Source organism: Fistularia commersonii, chromosome 35, assembly GCF_037954325.1.
Source record: "Fistularia commersonii isolate RoL2024-O1a breed Wild chromosome 35, RoL_Fcom_v1.0, whole genome shotgun sequence".
NCBI classification, from domain to species: Eukaryota; Metazoa; Chordata; class Actinopteri; order Syngnathiformes; family Fistulariidae; genus Fistularia; species Fistularia commersonii.
Window position 1 is genome coordinate 5,750,209 of NC_141318.1, and position 26,582 is coordinate 5,776,790.

A 26,582-nucleotide genomic window follows, 5' to 3' on the forward strand; every position below is an offset into this window, starting at 1 on the left:
TTGTTAAAGCCTCCCTGAATTGTCTTAAAGGCCACATCATACGTTATAATTAGGCGGAGACAGTGTGTCATCCATTTCCCTTTTGTTGTTTTCCTCTTTTAAATTTGTCTGAGTAAATTTCCAAACGCAAGCTGGTGCCACCCGTCATTGTATTTGATGGGCGGCGTGCAGCCTGGTGATATCATAATGTTTGTGGTTTGGCCTAGATTTTTTTTTTTTTTCTCTGCCAGACGCAAGTTTGTTCTCTGATTTATTAAAATGGCTGCCATGCTTAAGTGTTTCGCATGCACTTGAGCAGTCTGACCTCAACTTACTCTTCCATTATTCACAGCGACAGATCTGACTCAGGGAGACAGGTGTGTGTTTCTCTGCATTTGTGAGTGCACGGGAGAGTCAGTGTGAGTGGAAGTGGGTTAACTTGCACATGTGTGTGTGTGCGTATAAGACAGAAGGGTGTTGACATGAAAATCAACTTGTAGGCCATCAACTGATGAAAGTATGGCAAATTTTTGACACGTAAAATACCAAAACCTATTCAATGAGTACATATATCTAGCACTCAAAAGAATTTTTAGAAAAATCTATTATTTAACAATAATAAACAGTATTAAAAGAGACATCAGTTATCTGTTTCAAGGGAGTGACATGGCTCATGCAACATTCTCCCCGTTAATGTAACCGCAATTACTCGAATACCACTTCACATTGAGAGCCATTTTATTTTTTGGATTGGAGGTGAAAAAAGTGCTGTTTGTCATTTATCAGGGTATTACAACAATTTTGTTATGATAGACTACGTTGACACAAATGCAAACCTCTGTAAAAGAAATTCTTTAGCTGTCATGGAAATTATCTTTATGTCTCAAACTTGAGCCCAGATTACTTTCTTTTTTGGACTACAAAGTCAGACCTCTTGATTGCGCGTCGGGTCTATCGGCAAGCGTCAAAGTGACATTTAAAAAAAAAAAAAAAAAAAAGAAGAAAAATATGGTACTTGAAAATTGTGCTAATTTGAACTGATTCTAATTTAGCGTGTCTTACCCGAACACCAATTATCATCACAATCTGGTGAGAGATGTGTGAGCGGCCATCTGGAATTCAGCTCAGAGCCCAGAGATAGTGCTGAGCGAGCGTCTGGGAATCTAAGCCTAACCTTCTCATTTAAGAGAGCAGAAAGCTTGAAACCCACAGTTGTAGAGTGGCTCCCTCACTGCCTGCGTCCAAAGAACCGGGTACATTTGGTAAGGGATGAGTCACTCTGACAACACTATCATGCTTAATAATAACATTAATTAAATTAAACTAAATTATTATTATAATAAGACTGTGATGTCATGACCAGCAGGGCTGGTTATGGACACCACTACCAAACTAAGATGTGTGTGTGTGTGTGTGTGTGTGTGTGTGCGGTACCAGTTTCTCTAAGTTTGCAAAAAAGAGAAACATAATAGACTGAGATCGAGTCTCTTACTCGTGTCTCTTATTCAGATACTTTGGGTAAAGGGGAGGTTTAAGTAATCTTGTAATCCAATTTGAGATTGTTTAATATAAAGTCCATTAAATTCTTAATTCCATCTGAATTATTCAGGATTTCCATTATTTGTACATTTTTGTGAAGCATCTGCTAATATTGTCGCTAACCAATTTCACATGCTGCAATTTAGGTTTGGAAAATGATTCATAAATAAAAACTAAGTCATTATTAAATCACATCTTGAACCTTGAATATAATTTTTGAACTTGTTTGTAATATACATGGTAATAATATTGTTTTAGTACTTTAGGTTAGTCTGTGATATTAACTGTGATTTTCCAAATAAACAAAGACGCTAAAGATCTATTCATAAAACATTATATCTAAGATTTGGGAAAGCAGACTTTTCTCCTGCTGTTAGTATTACCTTCCAAACACGGTGTTTAATTTTGTAAACAGCTTTTATCGTGGGAATTGAGGCACACACACAAACACAAACACAAACACACACACATACAGTCACACATACTGATATCAGAAAACGAGACCCATATTTCTATCAAACCGACAGCATCTTAGAACACAAATGGTTGAAGGGAACATTAAGAACAGGAAGGGCCGATCAGTGTACCGTCTCTGATTTGGTCATGCCTCACTTTCTCAAAGATGTTCCACAAAATGAGGTAATTCACTGTTTCATTGGTCAACAACTTGAGACTGACAGCTGTGAATATTCTACATTCATTCATTCATTCTCAATTTTGCTTATCCTGCACATTGCATCACTGGATGGCCGTTGCGGGAGGCAATCACAGCTGACCTTCAGCAAAATGCATTTGGCAGTCGGTCACACAACAACGTATACACTGAGTAACCTGTAGCTTTTAACATTTTAGTCTCTTTTGCAAAAAGGGACATATTTGGTGAGATGAAAATGTATGATTTTTTTTTTTTACTGCAAGTGGCAAATTTTTCATGTCTTAACACAGAACACAAATATAAAGTTTTTACCAAAATCACTCTGTCCTTCATCTTTGAATACCACATAAAATGAGCAAAAAGTCCATCTGGATACAAAGAAAGATTAAACATTACATATTATTCACTATTAAATTGCTCAATATGAACTTCTCTATCCAAAACATGTAAACAGGAAAATATAATTTCATTATAAAATTACATTATGTGTTAACAATGTTACAGTGTTTATAATACAGTGTTTTATTTTATTTTATTTTACAGTGTTTTTATTATTTCAATATTAGACACAGATCAAAAACACTAAACAGAAAAATGGGCTGATGGACCGATTTAGATTTTATAATTGATTTTATGCCAGAGGCTGCGGGCCGGTGTAAATTTGAACATGGGCTGCATTTGGCCTGCGGGCTGGACTTTGGACATGCCTGACTTAACTGAACCACATTCTTGTCAGCGTGTGGTGAAAAATTTGCCGGTCAGAAACAAATCAGATTAAAATGAAATTACAATCGAGAAGTCAAGCTCTCCTATTAAAAAAAAAAAAAAAAAAAAAGGTTTTAAGAGTTGACTTGAGAAACAGTGGCAGTCTAATCCATTTGAAAGCATTTTTGGTTTGCCAGTATTAAGGTTGATCCTCGTGTAAAGTATGAGAACCAGATGCTGAGCTGTTGTGCATTCCTGTATCTTTTGCTCCCAGTTGTTTGTATTCTGCTACATAAAGCCTTTCTGTTTTTAAAAAAAAAGGAGAGTGAGAGCTGCACAACAGAGAGGAAAATAGAAGGCCAGAGGTGGCAAATCCACTTGCTGCTTAAAAAATCCACTGTATTTTTGGTTGCAGAAAGATCAAAATGGCAACTGCAGATGAGCTCCTGAAAAAGACAAGAATTCAACACGCATGCGGCCAGCACTTTACCCTGCGTCGTGTTTGTGAGGAAGAGTGAGGTGTGGATTTGTTCTGAGGCCATGTACTGAATGCTGGGGTAAGTTGAGGTCAAGGAAATGACAAAATTAACTTCCAGGATGTGTCATCATCGATGTGACAACACATCCATTGAGCGACTGAGTAGTTGCGGTGACATTTGGGATACAAAAAAAAGAAAAAAAGAAGTCGTATTCTAGAGCGCAAGCCAAGGATCCAAAAGGGGAGGGAAAGAAATGGGGTTGGGATCTTTCAGACATTACATTTTAGTGTGAAATCTTCATGTATATTAATTCATTCACGGTTGATGGTGAAATTGTCAAGCCAAGACATTTTCCCAGTTTAAATCATTTTGCCCAGCCTTCAACAAAACCAACTGCAGAGAGGGAGGTTGAGCGCTAAGAAAGTCGCTGGTGGCAAACAGACTGGGTGGGCATTGGCAATAAATTGTGCAAATAAAAATGGACAAATGGAAAAATACTCGGAAGAACAAACAGGTCCACTAATGGAAACAAACACCATGGTCAGAAAAAAATGCACCGCCCATCTTTTTGGCCCTGTGAATGTGTGTGATGTTTGAATAATGTATGAAGCTGACTTGGCTTAACACTGGTTTCCTGAAATTGATAGAAAAGACTATGATTAATTGCTTTAATAGTGAAAACATTTATAAAAATATTGATTGAAATTAATTCTTATAATGTGCAGGGACTGCCAATTTTTTAATTAGTATATAACAACAGAGGAAAGGAGGAAGTCACTAATGGCAACTTAAGCCCCAAATCCAGTTCAAAGTTCAAAACGTGGTCAAGCAAGAAGAACGTTTGGAACTGTAGGTTTGGAGTCTAAAGTCTGGACGCATTCTTTGGAAATATTATGACCTGGAATACAAGAAATGTATGAAATAGATGTAACTGATACTTTGCAAAAGAGAAGTGTATTTACCATTTCTTTTTCATAATCTAAGGAGTTCATCCTGATCCATCTTTCAGCAAGGTGAAGACCGAAGGGAATGTATAATGTATTTCAACTCCGATGGTTGAAGCCCTTGAAAATCAAATCAAAGTCCAATTTCTGGTTTTGCAGGATTCATCGGATTTCCGGCCTTTATTTGATACGATTCAAGACCGAATGTGTGTTTAACGCCGATAGGTTAAGTAACGATCTCAAGTATTCTTGTGGAATTGCCATTTTGAATTGTGATGAAAATTCATTAAAGAAGTGAATTGCGGCCACAATTGCTGATTATGTGTTCTGACTGTCAGGTTTGGGGATTTGCACCCCATAGCCCATGGCTTTGAGAACTAAGTAATGAGGGTTCGAGCCATAAAAGGGACCTCCAGAGGTCATTCATTCATTGTAATCTTTACAGTTTTCCTCCAGCCGACTTCCAAATTATTATATACCCCGAAATACAAACCAAAACCCAAATGAAAATCTGTCTCTAGGGGGCTTTACGATCTTTAGACTTAGTCGGTACCATCTGTCGTCAGACCCCTCGATTCGAGCGGGCTTAATTTGGGCAGCTGCACTGAGTCGGCCAATGTTCGGGGCCAAAACAGTTCATGGAAGGAGTGAAATGAGAGCCAAATTAGATCCAAACATTGACTCAGAAGGATAGTATTATGTATTGATATCACTATTGAACTTTTGGAAATTGATTTCAGTTGAAAGAAGTTTGTAACCCGTGTGGGGATACAACTCTCAACTTTCACTGAGTAAGGAAGATGAAAGTTTCAAGCAGACTCAAGTGCTCGTAAGTAGCAACACAAACTGATTTTATGGGAACAAACGACAGATTTGGTTACAAATCCTCATTTTCACCACTTTCAAGGCACTTTTCACCACTGATCCAGAAACTGTCCCGCTTGAATCCAGCCCGTCACTTACTTGCAGTCTTGACATCGCTTCACCTATTATATCAAGTGCCGCACAAAAACCGTTTTCCCTTTGTTTCGTATAAACATGGGATGTAGGTTTAAAGTCTGCGATTATTGAAGTTCAGCCCCAGATTCAATATGCAGCAAAGGATTGAAAGGTGATTACAGAAGCACCGCGGGGAATTTCTTGGCATTAAGAGAGACTTGATTTTCTCTTTCACATCTGCTGGCATCTTTGCAAATCGAAACTCAGCGGAAAGCCACTGTCTGCACAAAATCAGCCTCACACACATATACACACACATTCCTAATAAGCAGGTCCGGTTTGTTCATCATAGAGGAAATGACATGTCAGTGACCCCACTCACCGTGGATGCCACATAGCGAAGATATCTAATCCTGATTGAACTGCTCGTTCCTGTCTCAGTTCGTGCGTGTGTGTTGTGTCGTCGTCTTCCAGTGGTGTCACTCACATGAGAGAGCCAGGAGCAATATAACCCTAAGGTAAGACATTTGCAGGTGGTGAAAAACATTCTGGGTGACCTGCCCCAGCTCGGGACATGACCTTGCGTTTGAGAGAAATCCCGGTCCCATTTGAAGCAGACCTTTGGGTCTGATGTTTTTTAAACCTGCCGTCCAAAGCCTGAGTGCCCGCTAACATACAGTACCGGATAATCTTAAAGTGAGGAAAACAGCATTATTTGAGAATCAATCAGCCCTGCTAGCCACACACAAGGTTTCAGTAAATATGAATAATTTATCTTTGCTCTGTATATTAACAGCTACATCAAAATATAACCATACTGAATAATGTAGTGTGTGATGGATTTCAGTTTTTTTTTTCCCTGAAGTGGCTGAAGCTGTCAGCTGGAGAGGTGAAGGTGCTAAAGACACAACACAGTGGTTTATCAAGAAAGAATATTTGCCATTTGGCTGTAAAGCAATGAAAATACAGTCCCATTTAGGGGGAAGCTATGGGAATATGAGGTACCAGACCGTCTTATATGGGCAGTTCCTGTATGACTGGTCTCAGAGCTCGGTCTGCATTGGATGCGCTGTTTCCAGTGAGGGTTTGAGTCTGTTCATCTGTTCACAGACAGAATTTCTAGGTGCAGGCACGAGTGGGTCTCTGCTTTTTGCAGATGATCCTTGTGATCTCCAACTCTTACCGGAGCAGTTTGCGATCAAATGTGAAGCGGCCGGGATGAATATCAACACCTCAAAATCGAAGGTCATAGTCGTCCCCTAAGTGGAGGGTCTTACACACAAAGAGGGGAAAATTGGAGTCAAAGTCAACATGCTGATCCCTGCCTATTACTGAAAGTCCTTAATAAATTCAAAGACATCTGAAACAGGACGGGAGAAATAAAAGAAAGTGGCCTGGACACATGTTTTTAAAAGTGCGTCTGTGTGTGGCCTCAATTCTCTGAAATCTGAGGTTAATCTAACATTTTGGCAGATCAAGTGCCTACGATCTTCCCTACTTCTCAGGGCTCCCCTTCACTCCCCACAAAATAGCGCACGGTTCGTAGAAGATGATGAATAGTCCTTTAATTTTATAGAATGACAAGGTTACTTGATTTCACTGAATTGCATGCCTCAACAGGTCCGAGCTGAGCGACGCAATACAAAGCAGATGGTCTTACTGCCGTGCGTGATTAGTGTAAATCCACGCTGCTCCAATAATTCCATGTTGGTTAAAATTCCAGTTTAATCTGTTAATTTGATGTTCTAATCACATTTAGATTATAAAGCTTCGTTATTCAGACGGGATCCCAACGGCTGAAGAATGTTTTCTTCATTTTTCCCGAGACACAGACGTGCCTCTTCCGTGCACATATAGTGCACATTAAGTACATATGCCGTGCACATTCAGTACATTCATGGTGATGTATGCTTTCATGTGCACTCGGAGGAGCCGAGGAGAATTCCATTGCCCATCCTTACACTTGATTTTTCTGTCCACGACACTGTTTATGTGTTATATTTATGACAGGGGCTCGAGGCTACTAAGCAATACTGTACATACATTTGCTGAGTGTAGTTTGGAGGGGGAAGGGTGGGACTTGAAAACACAACACAAATGCGAAACAGGTGCACATTGCGTGCACAGAAACTGCCCGAGGACACAGACTCCTACAGAAATGCACACTGTAACAACTCCTGCCCCGCAGGCTCGGCCAAGGACACTTACTTAATGTGAGTTGATGGCAGTCTGCATACATGTACGACACTGTCCACATCGTGCCAGAGGGAGACAGAAAAAGAGGAAGGGGAGAAGGGGTGGAGATGTCGGTGGTGGTGGTGTTGGTGGGGGTATACACAAAGGATGAGGAGAATGGGAAGGGGCTCGCTAGACAGTGTGAGCCGGCGAAATGCTGCAGGCGGTCTCCATAATGGTCTGAGGACATCATCACATCACTTGCTCAAAGGCAAGACTCAAGAAAATAGAATCAAGAAGCAGATTAGAGAAAAGAAAAGGGAAGACGGAGAGGAGGAGAAGAGAGAGGACGGACGGGATAGAAGATCAACAGGGTATGAGTAATGAGGGTGGGAAGTGGCATCAGAGGAATGTAATGAGTGACTGAGGTGTAAAAACAGCCACAGAAGGAGAATACGAGAACATTAAAAGGATGATGCGAGGAAGACATATGCGAGCAAGCCAACAGATTATAGGCGCATCAAGCCCTTCTCTGCGCTGGATAATGAGGCTTGTGTGCACACACACACACACACACACACACACACACACACACACACACACGCACTCTAACCTTCATTTAGTATCATGGATGAGGTGGTATCGCTTCCGCTGACAGAGCTGTACAAGCCTCTCTGCCATGCTGATGGAAGAGATTATGTGATGTGATGTGTTTTAACAACAGTTCAAGTAAAAACAAAAACGTACTACACCGGATGGCTGACATGCTGATCCAAGATGAATTCAACTGTAATGAGTTTGCGAGTTTGTCATCAGCATCTCGGATATGCAGAAATGCACATTGCCTAAAAATAACAGCATAAAAGGATGAAGTCTAATAACATTTAAAAAAAAAAAAAAAAAAAAGAAGATTTGTATGGTTTGAACCAGGAGTTTAAAGATGAGATGATTTCCTTCAAACAAACCCAAAAAAAAAAGCTAAAATTGTAAAAAAAAAAAATGACTTACATTTCAAATTCCTCTCATGATAAATGGTCTCCACTGACAACATTTCAGCACTTTGCGGTTTTAAAGCGCTTTACACCGACTCACATTGAGGGCGCAGCAGCCGAGCAAGTTGCTAACCAGACAATCGGAAGCAACTGGGGGTTCAGTTTTGCCCGCGGACACCGACCTGCTCTCTCCACCAAACCGCCCCATATTCCTTTTAATCTGATCTTTCATGGACCAGCTGAGCAATAAATCCAATATGCAGACGATTTCCAGAGCAAGATTACAACCTCGACAACTTTTTTTCGATATTTGTTTTTTCCGGGTTCAGAGTTCTGGCTTCTGTCTTGTAACTTGCCTGTTATTCAGTAAGTGTCTCAGTCAGAGGCAGACTGCACTACGCAGACACTTGATTAAAAAAAGTAGTGAACCCTATGCACGCGCTGGCAGGGGAGCTTTTATCAGGACAAATGAGACTGTATACCTAATTTATTGTAAGCGCATCCGTTGTTCAGCCACAAAGGTTGAACGCTCTCTCCAGGCCTATAAGGAGGAAAAGACGTGCCTTATCATGTTGATTATCCAGAATGGAAAGAATTCCATACACATGTTGTTTTTATTTCATGGATAACTTCACATAGTTCAACTTAACTTTACCCCTGCACTGGCTGTCTCTGCATTGCAGAAATTACTTGAAGTTCCTTTTCTATTGCTTTATAAATGGTGCGATTGATCAGATCTGCCAGCCTTTGACCTCTTGGGTAGCCTTGAATCTTCAGGTATGATACACCACCTTAACTTCAAAGTGGATCACGCAGCTGGCTATCTCTTCTTATTCGATTGAAAAGCCAAGGGCAGCTGGAAATTCAGAGATATTTTAAAAGCTCCGCCAAGACCGATGTGTTTAGCTTGAGTGTAATTTGAATGATCTATTTTTATCAATTTAGTAACATTAGAATCATTTTAGCATTTTATCTGCCCATATAAATTAAAATTGATATCCCTTTTATTTTTTTTTTATCTCTCTACATACTTACTTTTACTTGATTAACTATCGATTTAATTTGATTAACTTCTCTAAACTTGAATTTTCACTGACTCATTGATGGCTCTTAACGTTTCGTTTACTCTTAGTTACCCTTGTGTTTATACATTGAGCTTAACAAGATTATTCGAACATGAGTTTCAGTTGCTGTAAATAGCAGATTGGTTAATTTGTCATTGAAGACAGTGTCCGTTCATGTTTTGTCATTCCAATGGGAATGCGCGCCTGTGTGTATGTGTGTTTGTATTGTTGTCTATTTTCATAAAACGTGCAATAAAAATAATATATCGGTTGCACAGAGTATGATGTGTTTTCATCCCCTTTCGTTGTTTAGCGACACTAGCAGAGTTTTGGCTCATAGCAAAGGTGAATTATTTGTCGGAGCAAGAGTAATAAGAGGGAAATCAGAACTGAGAAAATATTGCGGTGCGTAAAAATAGGTGATTGTCGTAAAAGAGGATTCCAGGCAAGAAAAAAAAAATAGTGTCTCACCTGCTCTTGTACAAAATGTCTGAATAATAAATAAATGATTGACGCTGTGCAACGTTGGAAACAACAGTGGAGATGATAAGAGGAAGGAGGTCGAGTGAGAATATGGATTAGAATTTTAAAATAAGTTAAATAGGATTGAGGGTGGAAAATAGTAAGAAAAAAAGAATAAAAATGAAAAAAAAACTTTCCCAAGGTCAAGGAGGGCGGGTCCCCGACCGCGCGTTGTGCCTGCGCACAGTTTACGCGCGTCATATGAAGTCATCAACCATAAAGCGGGTGATCGCCGCATGACTTCGGGCTGCAAGCGAAGTTGACGGCAGCGGACAGGTGGGACTTTTACGGTCAGTGACGAAGGGAAAAGGGAAAAAAACACGCGCTTCGGTCGTGCGCGGGGATACCTCATATACGGGAACGAGAGGAGACCGAGGCGTTTGCGTCCCCCCTCCAGCATCCTCCTTACACACACACACACACACACACATACACGCAGAGGGAGGGAGGAGGAGAGAGAAGCGGAACAGCACCACTCCAACTTTTACATCTCCAACCGGCTGGAGGGGGAAGAACCATCGCTGCTGAGATGATGGACGCTCGGAAGATCTCCGCACTCACTGGAGTTTACCTGTGGGCGACTTTCTGCTGCCAAGGTGGGTCATTCATAAAGAATCCGTTTTTTTTTTTTTTTGTTTTGAAAATCAAGGGTTCTACTCAGAACCCCATTCACATCTGGAGGCGACTTCTGTCTCCTTCTACCTCCATGCTCTTCACAGCTGTGTGATTATATTTGTGGGTGAAAATTTAAAAAAAAAAAAAAAAAGGCTGGTGCATCACTGATTCTCCACCGCCTGGCGCACACTGCAACATCACCGGCGTGCGTGTGAGAGTAAGGCACCGTGGGGTCAGCTTGTTCATGTGGAGCCCTTTTTTTAATAGACTGACAACATCTGGCCGGGAATAAGGAGAAGCAAACCACCGTACTGCACGAAAACTGCCGAGGCTGGTCATCCCTTTTGTGTAATCTGCAGCCGGAGGATAGTTAAATGCGTGACCGGTAGAGGAGAGGACTTATATGTGAGGTTAAAACTGTGTAATATGTTTGAATCCCTTTTATTACATTCAGTAGCTCTAGATGGCGCATAGATTATTTTTACTTTCACAACATGATGCCCCCTACTGTGGTTATATGACTGCCTGGTGAGAGATTCTTGGGAAGGAAATATGAGTTTGTCATGCAATATGGAAGATCCCAAAGGAAATAGGAATAAAATGGCTGCGTAAAATGATTTTTCTCCTCGCAGTCGGCGTGAACACGCACACAGGTGAGGGCTCAAAGTGAGACGTCGGTGCTACAACAAGTTGCGCACGGTTGCTGGTGAACACAAAAGCGCAGATGTAGTCCCAGGGTACGGTTTGGGAGGGATGAAAGAATCTCCAACTAAATTCAACTTAAATGATGTCATGAGGATGTGAGGAGCGTGAACGCCAAATGCGGCTCTCGTGGGTTTTTTCTTGTAAATGAAAAGATGTAGGGATAAGATAATAAGTGAAGGTGTTTTTGTGTCTTTGTCTTGGTGCGCCTTTATCCCTGGAATCTGGGCTGAGATTAGTTTTGTTGTTCTTAGCTGTTTGTTATTCCTGCGTACAGCCAGTAGCAGTCTCCAGGGTGAGCTGGCCGTGGTCCTGAAACGGCCCGCTCCCGGATTAGAATGACAACCCCGGGGGCGGCAGAAGCAAAAGAGTTCAAGGGTCCTCTTCACCTGCCTCGCAAGAGCCGACGAGGAACTCACACCGGGCAAACAAATAAATCCAAATATCTTAGGTCTGGTAGCTTATTGTCCAAAGTTTTCACATTTTTCCATCCTCTGAGCGATACGCCAAAAGCAACATCTAGCTGTTCATCCTGCTAAGACAAGGATTTTTTTATTCAACCTCCCCCTGTGGCATATGTGATCAACAATTAGCTGCAAGAGAGATGAGGCGTGGAGCGAAGACAAGAGTTATCAGAGGAGGCTTTGCTTTGTACTCCAGCATTGTTGTAGAAAGGGCGTCCGGCCAATCGGAAAGTTGGCGGTTCAAACTCAAGCTCCTCCGGTCTGCACGCCGTAATATCCCTGGGAAAAACACTGAACCCAAAGTTGCTCCCGAAGGTCAGGTTAGCGCCTCGCGCTGCACCTCTGCTGCTAATAGTGTGTCAGTGTGTGTGTGTGTGTGTATGTGAATGCTTTCCAGTGCAAAATGTCTGTAAAGCCACAAGATGTTTTCCATAACAGGCTGTATTCAAATAATGGTAGCAATGTTGTATCTTGTTAAGCTTGACGGGAGGATGGAGAAAGTTTGAAGCAAGCTCACTCAAACTGGATAATTCATGCAATGAACACTAGGGTATAGTGAAGAATGCCTGAAAGAAAACAACTAAAACCAAAAACACTTGTGGAAAATGTTTCTCTTTTCCCATATAACAAACCCCTAGTAACCCTAACCATAATCTTATTGCAGACACGAAGTGGGGTATTAAAACATTAAAAACAAATATAATACTGAAAACTTGATTTAGAATTGATCATGAATGTTTGGAGTCACAGGTTGCCGTGTAAACATGTTGAATTATGGGGAAATAATGACAAATCTTAGAATCGGGAATTAAATATCCAAATCAATCTTTATCTTAATGGTAATTTGACGCTGTGAGACGATTTTGCAATCAAATCAAGGCACTTCAACTTTCACTTCACTTTTTTAAGCCTGGAAAGTGCACCCATTTTTTTTTTTTTTCTGTAGGTGTGTTTTCACCTTGTCATTTGAAGAGAAAATTCTTTGACATTAGACTAAAGTCAAACAAAATCACAGATAAATCACTCTTCAACCCTCGTAGAAATGTCCCAAGTACCTGCTTGACTTCTGCAAAAGCTTTCTTGAAACTTTGATGAAATTTGAAGGACATCACAAGGAGGAGCGAGATAATTTCTCATAATAACTTTTTTTTTTATTTTGCTCAATTTTATTCCTCTGCATCAAAAGGAAACTAGATCAGGCGCTGACTGAAGATACTGCTTTATGAATTTGCCGACGGCTTGGCAGACACATTTCCACTGGTAGCTTTTCAAATGGCTTCATCTCTGGATAGATAATACTTGTGAACATCATGAAAAAAAGGGCGCAGGCTCCGTAAAAAAAGGCTAATGTGTATGGGAATGGAGCTTTGTAAAGGAACAAAGTCATCGGAGGAAAATATTTTTTTCTGTCGTGCAGGAGATTGGCATCGGCAGTAGCCTTGCACACCATCGTGGCATTTATTCATTCTACAAATACAAGCTGAACGTCAGTACAAATACAGAACATTGACAAAAATACGTGGTTCCCAAGAGGGGGCGGCTCAGGCAGTTATTGCTTTTGAACAGCCTTCATCACCTAGTCTGTCAGAAGGCAATTGTAGCAAGACTGTATATGTTTTTCTCTTTCTTTGTATTTTCTTTATCCTCCTGGTCAGTTGTAATTGTGCAAGAGAACGGTTGTTGTGGTGAGAAAAAGCACACAGACAATGGCTCTATCTGTTTAAAGATGCACCTCTGCTGTTGCACATTACTGACAGGAAACAGGCTTGGTATCATTTTAAAATTGTTAAAATTGCCATTTCCCCCCCCCCGTTTTTGAAGAATGTTCTGGACGAGTATTCTTATTTGACCATTTTCTCTTTTCACCCACTTGATTTTTGTACCTCGGATGAGAAGGTTGATGTGGTGAATGTTTGCAGTGTTACTTCCTTTTTTTTTCTTCTGCGCATTATTCCATGGACGCAACCGTGGAATTAGTTCGACTTTTAATTTCTGAGCTGTATCTCTTATCATCTGTGTTGAAAATTCTTAGATTTCTGTCTATGTTCTCAAAATAATCATGTAAATGAAGTGAAGCTTATGCTGTTCTTCTGTCTGACTTCCTGCCCAGCTCATTCTGATGATTCCAAAGTGACACGCCTTCTGTCAGAAACACACTCAGCGTATTTCAAGTGAAGCGGAGCATAAACACACTTTTGTAAAGCTGGTAAAATCTGCCTCGGCGCATTCAGGAGCGTCAACTTGCACAGCTGCTTTGCCTTAACACTTCACCGATTATTGAAATCTCGCCTGAGTCTCGGTAATGATTTCGAAGAAAAAAAAAAAAATCAGGTCTTACAGGTCTTGCAAGACATAACTCTCGGACGAAGGAACAGGGTGTTCGATCAAGAAAAGGAGTTTCTCACGTTCAGTGAAGACATTGAAATACTGATATACTTGCTAGAGCAACAAGTAAAGAGGACTTTTCAGCAGCTGCCATTTTTTCATACAGTTGTGAAAATACACTTTTGGCTATTAGTCCCAAATCACTGCAATCCTGCCAAAAATTATTTTCTAGCTGGGAAAATCACTGGGATTTAGTGAATCACGGGAGAAGGCAGCTGCCCTCAAAGTTTGGATAGAGCTGCTTACATTTACCTGAAAAAATACACTGCCTGTCAGAGCCACAGTGATGATGCAAAGACATGAATCAGGCTTCGAATTTAACTAAGGGTATCATCGGTGATAACTCATCTTTTCAGCTTTGACAGTGATGGGTTGTTTTATTAATTTTTTTTACATTTTTTTACTTAAGCCAGACGCTCCCAAACTTTGCCATGGCCATTCCCTTCAGTCAACCTACAATAAACCAATTTCCTTATTTCCAATCATGCTATATTTGTGGTATATGTTAGTATGTGAAGTCATTTTGATGTCATCTGTCCTATCTAGGCTACAAAACTGAAAACACTTGTATGCATGTTTCAAAGGTGTCTAGATTCATAACAAACTTTTATTTGACTCAGAGAAAAACAGACTGTAAAAGAGATTATATCAGAAGTGTACAAGTAATCGGGGGGAAAGCGTGTTGAATCCCCAGGATTCAGGGGTACTGTCCTTTGTTGGCTGTGAATGTGGACATCTATTGATATTTTAAAGATGTTTTTCGGATACTCTGTTTTATAATGATAACCTATTGAACTTGGCTAAGTCTAGAAGTTAAGGACACTTAGGCATTCCACTGATACCATCTCAGCAGCGTGACGGTCCCTTTGAGCCGTTGCAGAGTTTGTTCATGAAATTCCCGACGCCTTTATCGACATACATGGCCGACTATAATATAAATAAAACAGGTTCCCCGCCAGGAACCCTGCCAAGATGCATTTACTGTGATTGTCTGAAATATACATTACTTATACATAGATGACCAAAAATGCAAGGAACATCCCATTATGTAGATTGAAATTAAATTATTAAGAAACAGACACCTAGAGGATAGAGGAGGAACAACTGTTACGCATAAAGGTGTGTTAGTTCCAGAGGAACATGTGTTACGATGTAATGTGTTTATCGTTTTTTTTTTTATTTTTTTTTTATCTTCAACTGAATTTTGCTCAAAATGGTCCAGGGGATTGGCATTCAAATAGCATTCTCGCGCTTGGGTGACAATGTCCCATTTGGTATTCATTGTCTCTTATTGACTTTGCGGTCATTGTTCTCCTTTGCACTATCGATTTGTTGCCCGTGTAAACTAAAACCACCTCTCTGGGACATTAAAGATTGATTCTGCTCTATTCTTTTTAAAGTCCCACTTATTACAAAACTGATATGGCTGCAAGCAACAAGCTGTTAGTGGTCGCAGTGTGGTCATCCAAAAAACTCACTAAAATGGGAAAAGCCCAGATTAAGAATGTGCTGAAGGATGCAATCAGCTGTTACTCATAAATATGACCCAAGGGTTTTTTTTTGAATTTGCTCTTTTGAGTTTACGCTTTCTTATTGTGTATTTTTTTTGGTCAGCAAAGAATAATCAATGGTGATTTTGGTTTTGCTTTATGGCGTGCCTGCAGTTGACCCGCGTCTTAACATATGTTCAAACTTCTATATTATGTATTTTTGGCAACACACACACACAGAAACACATTGTCTTCATCCACTTGTGTCCTGTCTCCTCTCTAACAGGGTGATTCTGAACAGAAAAAGAAAGAAAACCAACCCCTGCCTGCTTAAATAATTGGTGGCTTCTTCTTCCCTTGCACTCGTTTCCACTTTTCTTTCAGTTGTTTTTCTTCTGTTTCTTTTAAATGGGTTACCATAATTGCCCCGACTTTGGTCTGAATGGCTAAATCATCCTTAACAGGGGAAATGAGTTGAAATGAGGTGTGAAAATGCTCTATGAACAGAAGCCTCTCCTGGTTCCATGATATCAAAAAGGGCAGGTCACATTGTCACCTTAGCAGAGGAATTGTGTGTAATCCAAGGGAATACACACAAATTCCTCGTGCAGGACATTTAAATCATCGGGCTTGAAAAAAGTCAGTCTTTTTTGATTTAGACAGAAACAAATTGCACAAAGCAGTTCCAGATCCTTCTACTCTTCATCCTCTTACTTTGAAAATTTGATTTATTTTTTCTCTCTTTAGTAATCCAATGAAGTAAGCCATCTCAATCGTTTTAAAATAGTTTGTGCCACAGAAACCCTGTTGCCATCACACGTTTTCTAGGTCAGTGACACCGATGTCATCGGGGTTCCTTGTTAGGGTCAATTCAGCCTCAGTACCAACTGGCAACAGAAACACCCCATTACAATACTTACTCTACAGTGCTGTACTGATTTAAACAATGTTTTATTTATTAATAACAGCCTTTGTTAACATTATTATAGAAATTAAGACATTTCTGGAACACGCCTTGTATTTGTTGCGATACTTATTTTATGCAAGTTCAGTTTATAGCCATAAAGCACACAAGCCCGTGGGTTTCCATTTGAATTTCGCCGCGCTGATTCCAGTGAAGCCGTATAGAGGTAATAACTCACATAAAACCCACGACAAGTCTTTCTCTCTATGATTTGTTATTGACCCGTCTTTGAAAGCGAACATGACACCAAGGTCACCCAGTCCGTTGAAGCTGATTGTAAAGGCAGTTAATGCATCCAGGGTTGAACAACTCATAAAGTGAATTGCCTGCATACGGCTACATCCCCAGCAATAAAACACACCCTTTTTATTTTCCCGAACAGCAAAATTTCACGACCTTAATGATTTAGGGTTGAAAGACACACCTGGACCACACCTATGAAATGGAAAAATACGGGATCAGTTGTTGACGAGGGAAGTATATTGTCCCTGTTTGACATTCCTATGGCTTCGGCGATGGCGGAGCCCGTCAGTATTTGTGTATCTGCTTGAACAGTGAAATATATAGCGATTAGGGAACTGGTTTCTATTACTGAGGGTAAAAAAAAGAATTCATAAAAGCAAAACATTTTTCTTAAAATGACAACTTTCAGGTTAGGAAAGTGAATCAGAATCTTTTACTTTGGTAGAAATAAATATCCACTGAGTTTTGGTAGGAAAGGAAAGGAGGCCACTGAAATCTATTAGCTTTGCAATTTAAAGTAAGTTTCTTCTTTTTCTTCTATTTTTCCTCTCAGCTGCTCACTTCAGGGTTCACCAAAAAGAATCATCCGCCTCCATCTAACCCCATTCTTTGCATCCTCCTCTCGTACCAACTAACTTCATGTCCTCTTTCACTCCATCCATAAATCTCCTCTTTGGTCTTCCAACCTCAGAATCTTACCCAGATATTCTTTATCTCTACCTCATATGTATAAAATCCATCTTCGACTACATCTCAACATATGCTCTTCTTCTGAAGGACTCATTCCAGATCCTATTCAAAGGTGAAAATTTTGGGGAGTGAAAGTTCTCGCCATCATGCTACGTAATTCTCCATGCTCACATAAAGCACACGCTTTCTACAGCAGTTCTCGACTTAAAACCCCTTTGAAGTAAATAATGATCATTTTAATCACGTAGAAAAGCTTCGTGCGGTACAGTGATTAACGCTTCTGCCCCACAGCAAGAAAGTCCCATGTTGGCTTAGAATAGGAGAGTTTGCATGTTCTCTCCGTATCCCTGGGTTTCCTCCAGGCTCTCTGTTTTTTTTTTTCCCCCAAATTCCAAAAACATTTATTGGAGACGATAAATAGTCCAGGTATGTAAATAAGACAGTGAGCGGTTGTATGTTTCTATATGTTACCCTGCAATCGACTAGTGACCTGTGCTGGGTGAACCCTGCATCTTGCCCAATGACAGCGCGGATAGGCTTCAGCAGGCAAAGCTTTATAGATAAACTTTGAATCTTTTTTTTTTGTTGCATTGTCAATATGCCTGCAACTGAGTACTGTTGTTCAAAAATTCAGTTCAAGAGCTCCAAATACACCATTTTTTTTTTTTTTTGCTACAACAAAAACTTTTCCTTTTCCTCAGAAGCCTTTTACTTATTGAGCCACGGCGTCCCAGAAGAATGGGACATGCACGCAAACCTTGCCGCCGTGCAAACATCAGAAGAGTCGGGGGAGTGAAGGTGTGAAAGGGTTGGGATGGAAGTGTGTCTATTGTCCTGTTTATATCCTCTACACGTATCCGCCCTGAAGGCTACACCACATAATGAGGCGGTAATCCGCTCATCCTTAAAACCCTCGTGACCTCCTTTAACGTGACGGTTCACACTGTCGGCCAAGTACGCCAGGGCAGATGTTGAACAACAGATGAGCTGTGGTTTCTGGAGTTACTGTTCTTATCTACTATAACAATCTTGCCGCCGCGCTCTTTTGGTTGAATAAATGCTTTGTGGCTGAGCTTTTACTGCTTTCATGCAACCATCTGCCCACATGCCCGCCCCACCATGCATCCATAGTCTGTTATGGTTTATAAACCTGTCTTACGCAACAGAAATGTATCTGATGGATGTATGGCGGAGCAGAGGGGAGCCACGGCGCCCGCGACCTTTGAGATTTATGAAAGAGAGCTTTCACTACAAACTGCAGGTACAGCAATCGAAAGATTTACATTTGGGATTTGTGAAAGACACAATCCAGTCGCATTATGGTGATTGTGAGATCAACTGCTCTAAAAGATTGACAATAAATACAGGTCTTATGTTGTAGTTTTTTTTTTTTTTGGATTGGAGGATTAAGTAAGAACTAAAAGATTTTTGATTAAGTAACAAGCATCACTTGAAAAGCCCCCATAATTCTCAATTAAGAAATGCAACACTTTGTGATTTTCAATTTCACGGCATCATTTCAAAAATCAGATTTGCATTGATGGAATTCAAAAACACTCCTATCTGAGGAAGACTCGCAGGATCTTTATCACCTCCCGTACATGTTTTTGCCATGATGTTAAGAAACCATAATGTCAGTGAAATCAAATATACACACATTTAGAACATGAAAACTATTGTCATCTCGGGTTGCGTCAAAGGTAAACTGGATTTGTGATCATGACTGGGGGTGGAGTCCTCATCTTACATTATATTACTGTGCTTTTTTGCAAATTTCCCCTATTTTTAGCTCAGTTTAACAGCCATGATCAAATAATATTAAAAATTAATATTTTCTCAATGCACACTGCTGCTGTCTGGATACGAGTACCGATACAGAGAAGAGTTTTAGTGGCATTTTTTTCTATGTGTTTTTTTGACATGTAAACACAACCATGGGGTAAAAAAAAGAGAATAGTGAGTATCAACATAGCAACTGGCACACGGCCTCCAAGACACTGTTTGCACAAACATCCACCGTGTTTTAATTCCAAGCCCAGATACACTCAGCCCGAGGCTGCAACAAAAATCCAAAACTGTGTACCTGTTTGTCCAGGAGAAGGAAGAACTTTCTCCGCTTGAACTGTTCAGTGTTCGTAGAGTTGTACACAACAGGGAGAGCTGAGGCGTCTCTCGGACAAGAAAATCTGTTGAGTGAAATAGACAATTAAATTGATTATTATAGAGCTTAAACGTATGATATTATTTTGCCAATCAGACATCGTGACCCCTACAGTGTGACAGGGATATTCACTATAAAACTCTACTCCGTTCAGCTTGTTTAATCTCAGCTCGACTCCCTTCCACGCTTTCGCTGGCAGCCACCGGCACACAAAATGCAGATTTCCTGCCACACCAAGATAGGCTGACGCTGGCCAATACTCCATCTCACAAGTGCATTACAAGCTGTCTTTCTTTGTTTTTGCCTCATTAACTAATTAGTTATCCACTCAGTCATCGTGGGCTCTCTTGCGCCTCGGCAGTCACTCGCTGCATGTTTGCACATCATCTGACTTGGATGAGGAATTCATGGGTGAGGTGGTGGGGACACAGGCTGAGTCCTCTCCAGTGGGAAACTGGGAGATGATAGAGCCTGGAATATTTGTAAATTCGTGAATCAGCTAGTAGCCGTAGCAAGAAGCATGCTAAGCAATCATTCCAGCCGAGGACAAAATGTTGGATTTTTTTTTTTTTTTTTTGGTACAATTTAGCCAAATAATTATTATTTTGTCTTCCAGCTTTCATTAAAAATGTATTAAGTCTTATGTATACATTTTTTGGAAAGGGGCAGAGGGTATTATCTATGTTTATGTCTTTAGTTAGTTTACATTAGTTTTTATAGCTAGAAAAAAAAATTGGAAATCTTTTTCTAAAAAAAAAAAGTTCAAATCTTCACATTACTTTAAAGATGCGGTAGTCAATGTTAATCACGCTACATGGATAATCAGCCAAGCAAATGAGAGCAAAGTTGGCCTAATCATTATACTGGATCTAATAATTTTCTGTAACAATTTGAATCTCTTTGCTTCATTCTGCACATTTGTTGCTGCGTCTTCCAATTAGCTTTTTTTGTTGTTTATTTTCTGCAGAGCTCCAAATGAAAGCTAAACCCAGTTAGCCACGAACAGTGCGGTTTAACCATTTTAACTGGTATTTCCGTGGTAGTTCGTGTAAAGTGGATTAAAGAGAGCGGGTATATTGGAGTTCGATTTCCCCGGAGGGCAGAAACACACACCTCTAAATTAGTTGGTATTGCTCTACATGAACAGCCTGCTCCTGTTTGAAAAGAAAAAGCTCAATTATTCAGGGATGTTCATAGTCGCTGTGTAATTTATACACCTCACACAAGAGGTTCTGACAATGGCTGTTCACAAATAAGAGCTTTGTGCCTTATATATGTTATGGTTGACTGTTTCAATCAGCTCATGACAGGATTATTTAACAGAATAAAGTATCAGAGGGAGAATGATGTTGACAGAATCCTGCAGTATAACATAAATTGCTGTGCTTGTTACCTCATGTTGTTCTTTTGTTTTGGGTTTTGTGGCTATCGCACCATATAACCCCTTTTTTCTTTCAATCCAAAGCCAACAATAAAATCCTTTCTCAAAGAGAAACTGTCGAAATGACACCAAAGAAAACACAAGTTACCTTGATAGCAGAGCGGGTGCTCTTTTGCTTTGCAGATTGTAATATTCACTCTTGCAGCAAATGGATGTCTCATTCAGCTGAATCCTCTCAATGAGGCCTAATGAACACAAGGGGGACAGAGACAATCAGTACAATTTAAAGTTCACAAAGTTAATAATATGCATATCAGCATTTTGGGACTTAATCAGGATTTCTCATGGGATTTTGCCCTGTAAGAATTACTTTTGAAAATGACTGCGGTATGCAGTAATAGGGCTAATAGAATTTGAGTGGTTCGTTGAGTGGTGGAATTTGAACTGCTGGGTGAAAACCAAAGCAGATCAAATACGTCATTTTCTCAATTTATTTACAATGTCTGCACTACCTACTCATCCAACTTTATCATCTTATCTTACCCCAGGTTGTAACGGTGGCGTGTACCAGCGGAAGCTGTACCACGACCTCATGGTCAATTACAATCGTTTGGAGAGGCCTGTCCAAAACGACTCGGCGCCCATCGTTGTGGAACTTGGACTGACGCTCCTACAAATCATTGATGTGGTATGTACCTGTGCATGTTTTTATCAAATAAAAAAGGAAAAAAATGTAATAAACAAAACGTGTAAAACAGTAAGGTTTAAATCTGTTTGTTAATTTCTACATGAGAAAGATATTTACCTGTAAAGTGACTGCAGTGAACTCCAAAATACTAACATAAAAGAGTAATATTCAACTTCATCAATCACTCAATCACTTTGTTATGGAGGCAACCCACTGGGAGACATTGGCATTCGTGTACTTTCAGGGAGAAAAAGACGGCCTTACAAGGCCGTATTGGTTTCAGGGTCACCGAAAAATGCCACAGGGACCTTGCGGGCTGGAAGCATGGTTGCTTAAGTTGGTCCTGAAGCAAAAATCCTGGCACTTGAGGATCTAGGAAAGGTTAAGGAGAGCGAATGCTTTGGTGATCTCGGATCGGTTCTGGGAAAGGGACGGGGGACTCATGAATTGATCGTAGGGTTTGGCTAAGACTGTTTTTTACAGCTTAAGAAAACAATTGACCACTTCCTTGAGAAAGCAGTGCTGCTGGAACTCAACCCGCATCACTTAAGTGGCAGAAAGTGACGGTGAAGTAACAAAGCACCAGGTGATGATGACATTCTTATGCAGATGCTGAAGCAAAACTTTGCGTCAGGTACTTTTCATCCAGGATGATGAGGGATCAGTCTTGTTTGTGGGCACATGGAGCTCCGTTGATGCTTGTGGAAACTTGCTCATTTGTTCTTTAAGTGTTGATTTGAGGACCCCGACAGACTGAGGGAATGTGGGTCGCCGGAGTCTCTGGAATGATCCATCAATTTGGGTGCTGGGCTTTGCCAGGGCTGCCTCTGGCGCTGATGCCATTTGTTTTCTCATCGACAGATTCCCCAAGTCTAGAGAGGAACATTGAAATTTTTGCCTTTTCGTCATGAGTAAAATAGTTTCTCCTCCGGTGGAGCTCAAATAGACTTTTGACTCATGCTGACAATGAAGAGTCTGATGCTTGACAGGAGCATGACCGTGGCATCAGCAGTCAGGTATTAAGCAGTTAATGAAGAGGGAGGTGATGTGAAAAGCAACGCTACCTATTTATGAGTGAATACTTTTTTTAACCTTCACCCTCAGACACAACTTCTGAATTGTGACTGATAGAATGAAGCCGCTGAAATGAGCAGTTTGAGAGCTTTCCTTCCACAGAATGGGTGGGCATCGCTTCATAGATAGGGTGAAGGGTTCAAGCTTCCATTTAATTTGGGCGCCCTCTTGTTACATACCCTGAAATGCGTTTCTGGCACATTTGACAGAAACAAGGTCTTATAGAAAGAGCCGTCTGGCAGCACTGGGGACAGAGGTGTAAGGGTCGATTTAGTAAGTTTACGGCAACCTGCCCCTGGAGGAAAATGGATCAGAGAAGATAATGAAAAATGTTGTGGTTTAAGAAACAGTACCTGATATAATTCCCCTTTATTTTCATCACTGTGCACAATATTTGAAGGGTTTTAAGTCATCATCCAGTCATCCTAGATTTCAAGCTCACACAAATGTATGCGCACAAATGTACCAAAAGAAAACAGAAAGTCCATTTACCCCAACGATGCCGCAGAATTCCAATTTCTGCTATGCTTCACTCCTTGTCATGTCAAACCCCCGGCTCTGAAAGTGACATTTGTGAGGTTCAGAAGGAGTTTCTGTCACATCTCATTTTGATTTTTAGACACCGCAACAAGTTTTCATTCCAATCCCATATACCGAGGCAAGTGGCTTTTTGCTTCAAACTATTACATTGCGCGGTCCCCTCGAAGCATCGGTTGTAATGCTCTGACTTCAAATCACGTCTTAGCCCCAGATCTGAATCGATGCGTGAACTTTGTGGTTGAGGTGTTCTTAGATTAAGAGCAACAGAGCATTTTAGCATTTTACTTTTTCAAGGAAAATGCTGTGGCTTGGTTTTATCACTCCCTTAACTCCTTTACTGCCATCCACTGTGCTTCTGAAAATAAAAACAGATTTTTGAAACATGAGGCAGAGATTTGTGAACTTCTCAACATGTAATATATCAAATGTAAGAGCAGAGAAAGAAAGATTTCAAATGCCTATATAGACATGGTCTCAATCTTCCCTGGTCTTATAACGATTTTGGCCATTGTGCCCCTTATTAAAAAAAAAAAAAAAAAGAAAAGAAAAGAAATATGCTTCACAACCTAATCAGACTTAAATGCAAATGACAGAATGGCCAAACCCCTGAACTTCACATGACACTTACTCCAAAAAATTCTTACACTACCAACCAATCACAGATTTTGATGATCTTTGTCATTTACTCTAACATTTTTTTATGTATATTAGTTCCCCCTTTATCTACTTTATTAAGTTACATAAGGCAGTTTTTAACAATGCCCAAAACACTTATTTACAATCGCAGGTCTAAAATGTCATCAGTTGCAGGGAAAGACTTCAAATCAACAATCACTAAACAAACTGGAAATGTGAACCAATTAAACTCATCCGGATTCGGTGTTCTCTTATGTTATCCATCTTAAGCACCTTTTCCACGATAAACCTGCATATTTCTTGCCTGTTGGGTCGGCCTAACGTCCGAAGTGCTCATCCAAAAAACCCAAGCGGACACCATGTCACATCCCCGAGCAAGCCCTGTCACAAGATGTGTGCGTCTCCTTGAGTTGGAAGCGTGGGCTGTAACATAGGATTCCCATTCTATTATTAATATGGTCAAGTCTTCTGCAACACGTTTGGATCAACATTTAACTGTGGTCTTTGACGTAGAGAGGCCCAGTAAACACTCAAATAGCAAGACAGAACATACTGCCTGGTTCTTATTCAGAAAATATTATAACAACAGTGTGTGACTTCTGAGGTTGTTCAAATGAATGTTGTTATTTGCTATGAGAGCATTTTATCAGGTTTACTGTCATGATATGTTCATGCGTGTATATGATTAGGATACCGGTATTTGATATTTGAATTTTTCATTGGCTTAATATATAATGAATAAGCTGGCAAACCATGAATTAGTGCTTAATGGACATTTGTAAATAATGTAAGTGTGCTTGTGTATATTAGTGCATGTGTGTACATGTGGCCTTTGAGTCTTCCATCTGCTCCTGGATGACTGTTTAACCAGGGAATTGGGGCAGGTTGATGTCCCCACGCGGCCTCCATCACCATGAATAATAACACAAATTGGCAGACTTGCAGACGGACACATGCCTGGTTGCCGACCGGGACGGAAGGTCACAACGTGTTGGCGTCTAATATCCACATAATCCAGACCAAGTGATGAAGCGTAACTTTGGACACATTCCTGCACATCGAATGTATTTCAGTTGAGTTCAAAAGTAGGATTTCTATTTCGCAAAAGAAACAAAAATGGGTGTTATTTTTTTAAATGTATTTTTCTTTCTGTGAGATGACACCCTCTTTGTTCTGCGCCGGTAATGCTAAGACAGTGCCGCCTGCTGCTCATCCCAGTTCCCACTTAATACCACATGGTGGTGAAGAAAAACAACGCAGTTAATTTTGCTCTCACCTCCAAGATTTCAATAGCCATTTTTCATGACATTTAATGCACATTGAAGATGAAGCATTAAAAACAATGTCCTGCCATCCTGAAAATCTCATTAGCTGAATATTTGAACAAATATTTCTTATATTTTCCATGCCAAAGCTCCCGAAAGCAGAAAACGTTGCCATCTTCAAGTTACTTTATCAAGATTTTTTGTATCAAGCAGAAACAATAACTCCTGTACAGGAGCTTTTCTTAGCTGCATGAAATAATTGTTGTTTTTTTTCCTCAAAAGAAAACCATTAGTTCTTTTATATTTGGCACTAGATTTACAATAAACCAATTTGTGTGGTACATTACTCAAATCATCAACAGAGTAGTTGACAGAATATTGTGCAAGGAAAGGGTTCAATGACTGCAGCCCCGAAGAAGACCGACCTTCTCTCTGCACTCAAACTAAGGGGGCAATTTTGGGTTTTCCTGGAAAAGCTCTGGAAAATAGGGTTTTCAGAAGCAAAGCAGGAACCTTTCCACACATTAATAATTCATGTGCGAAGAGCTGATTTGTTTACTTTCCAGACAAAATATTTGATAAATTAGAAACGATGATATATTTTTTTTCATCAACACCCATACATAACCCTTCGAGTAATTTTGCTTAAAACATGCAATCAAATGCAGGGATCAATTTGAGAAACAAAAGGAAAAAAAAAAGCTTTTTTGTTGTTTTACAATGAGAACAAAAATAAATATGTATATTTTTGCACACTTAGGTGGGGGATTTGGGTGGTGGTGACAGAATTGATCACCGTGGATTAAACATTAACACACCAGTGTTCAGTCAAGCCATAGAAAAACTGCACAAACCAGTTACACTACACACACACACACACACACACACACACATGCATGCACATGCAAAATGTTCTCTATATGAGGAAGCATTTCCCATATGCTTTGCTTATGATGCTTATGCACATTCCCTTGGCTATGGAATTTACCATGGAGCTTTATTGTAATGTATGTATGTGCTTTTCTCATTCTACAGGGGCACCGTCAGTACATTTTTCCTTTGCTTTCAGCCTGCTCTTAAACAATGGCATAAAAGACAGATGACAAAGCAAAAATTTGTTTTTAGCTATTCATGCATTTAGAAACAGTACTCATCCTCCAGGACTGAAGGGTTGCTTGAAGTATACTTTTATTTTGTCAGCGCATGAACGTCTTACATATTGGGATTTAGCTGTAAAGCCAAAAGCTTCCTCTTATCAGATAATGTTTCATGCAAGATATTTAGCATCCCT

General features: G+C 40.2%; 1 protein-coding gene across 1 annotated transcript in view; it reads left to right on the plus strand.

Moving 5' to 3' along the window:
- The first annotated feature begins 10,305 nt into the window (after window positions 1–10,305).
- Window positions 10,306–26,582, plus strand: part of LOC147214005 (neuronal acetylcholine receptor subunit alpha-7-like) — a 39,870-nt gene continuing 23,593 nt past the window's right edge. Inside the window, exons 1-2 of the mRNA XM_086142378.1 lie at window positions 10,306–10,589; window positions 21,637–21,776. Coding sequence (XP_085998504.1) covers window positions 10,523–10,589; window positions 21,637–21,776 — 207 coding nt within the window. The 5' untranslated portion in view covers window positions 10,306–10,522. The remainder of the gene's footprint in view (window positions 10,590–21,636; window positions 21,777–26,582) is intronic.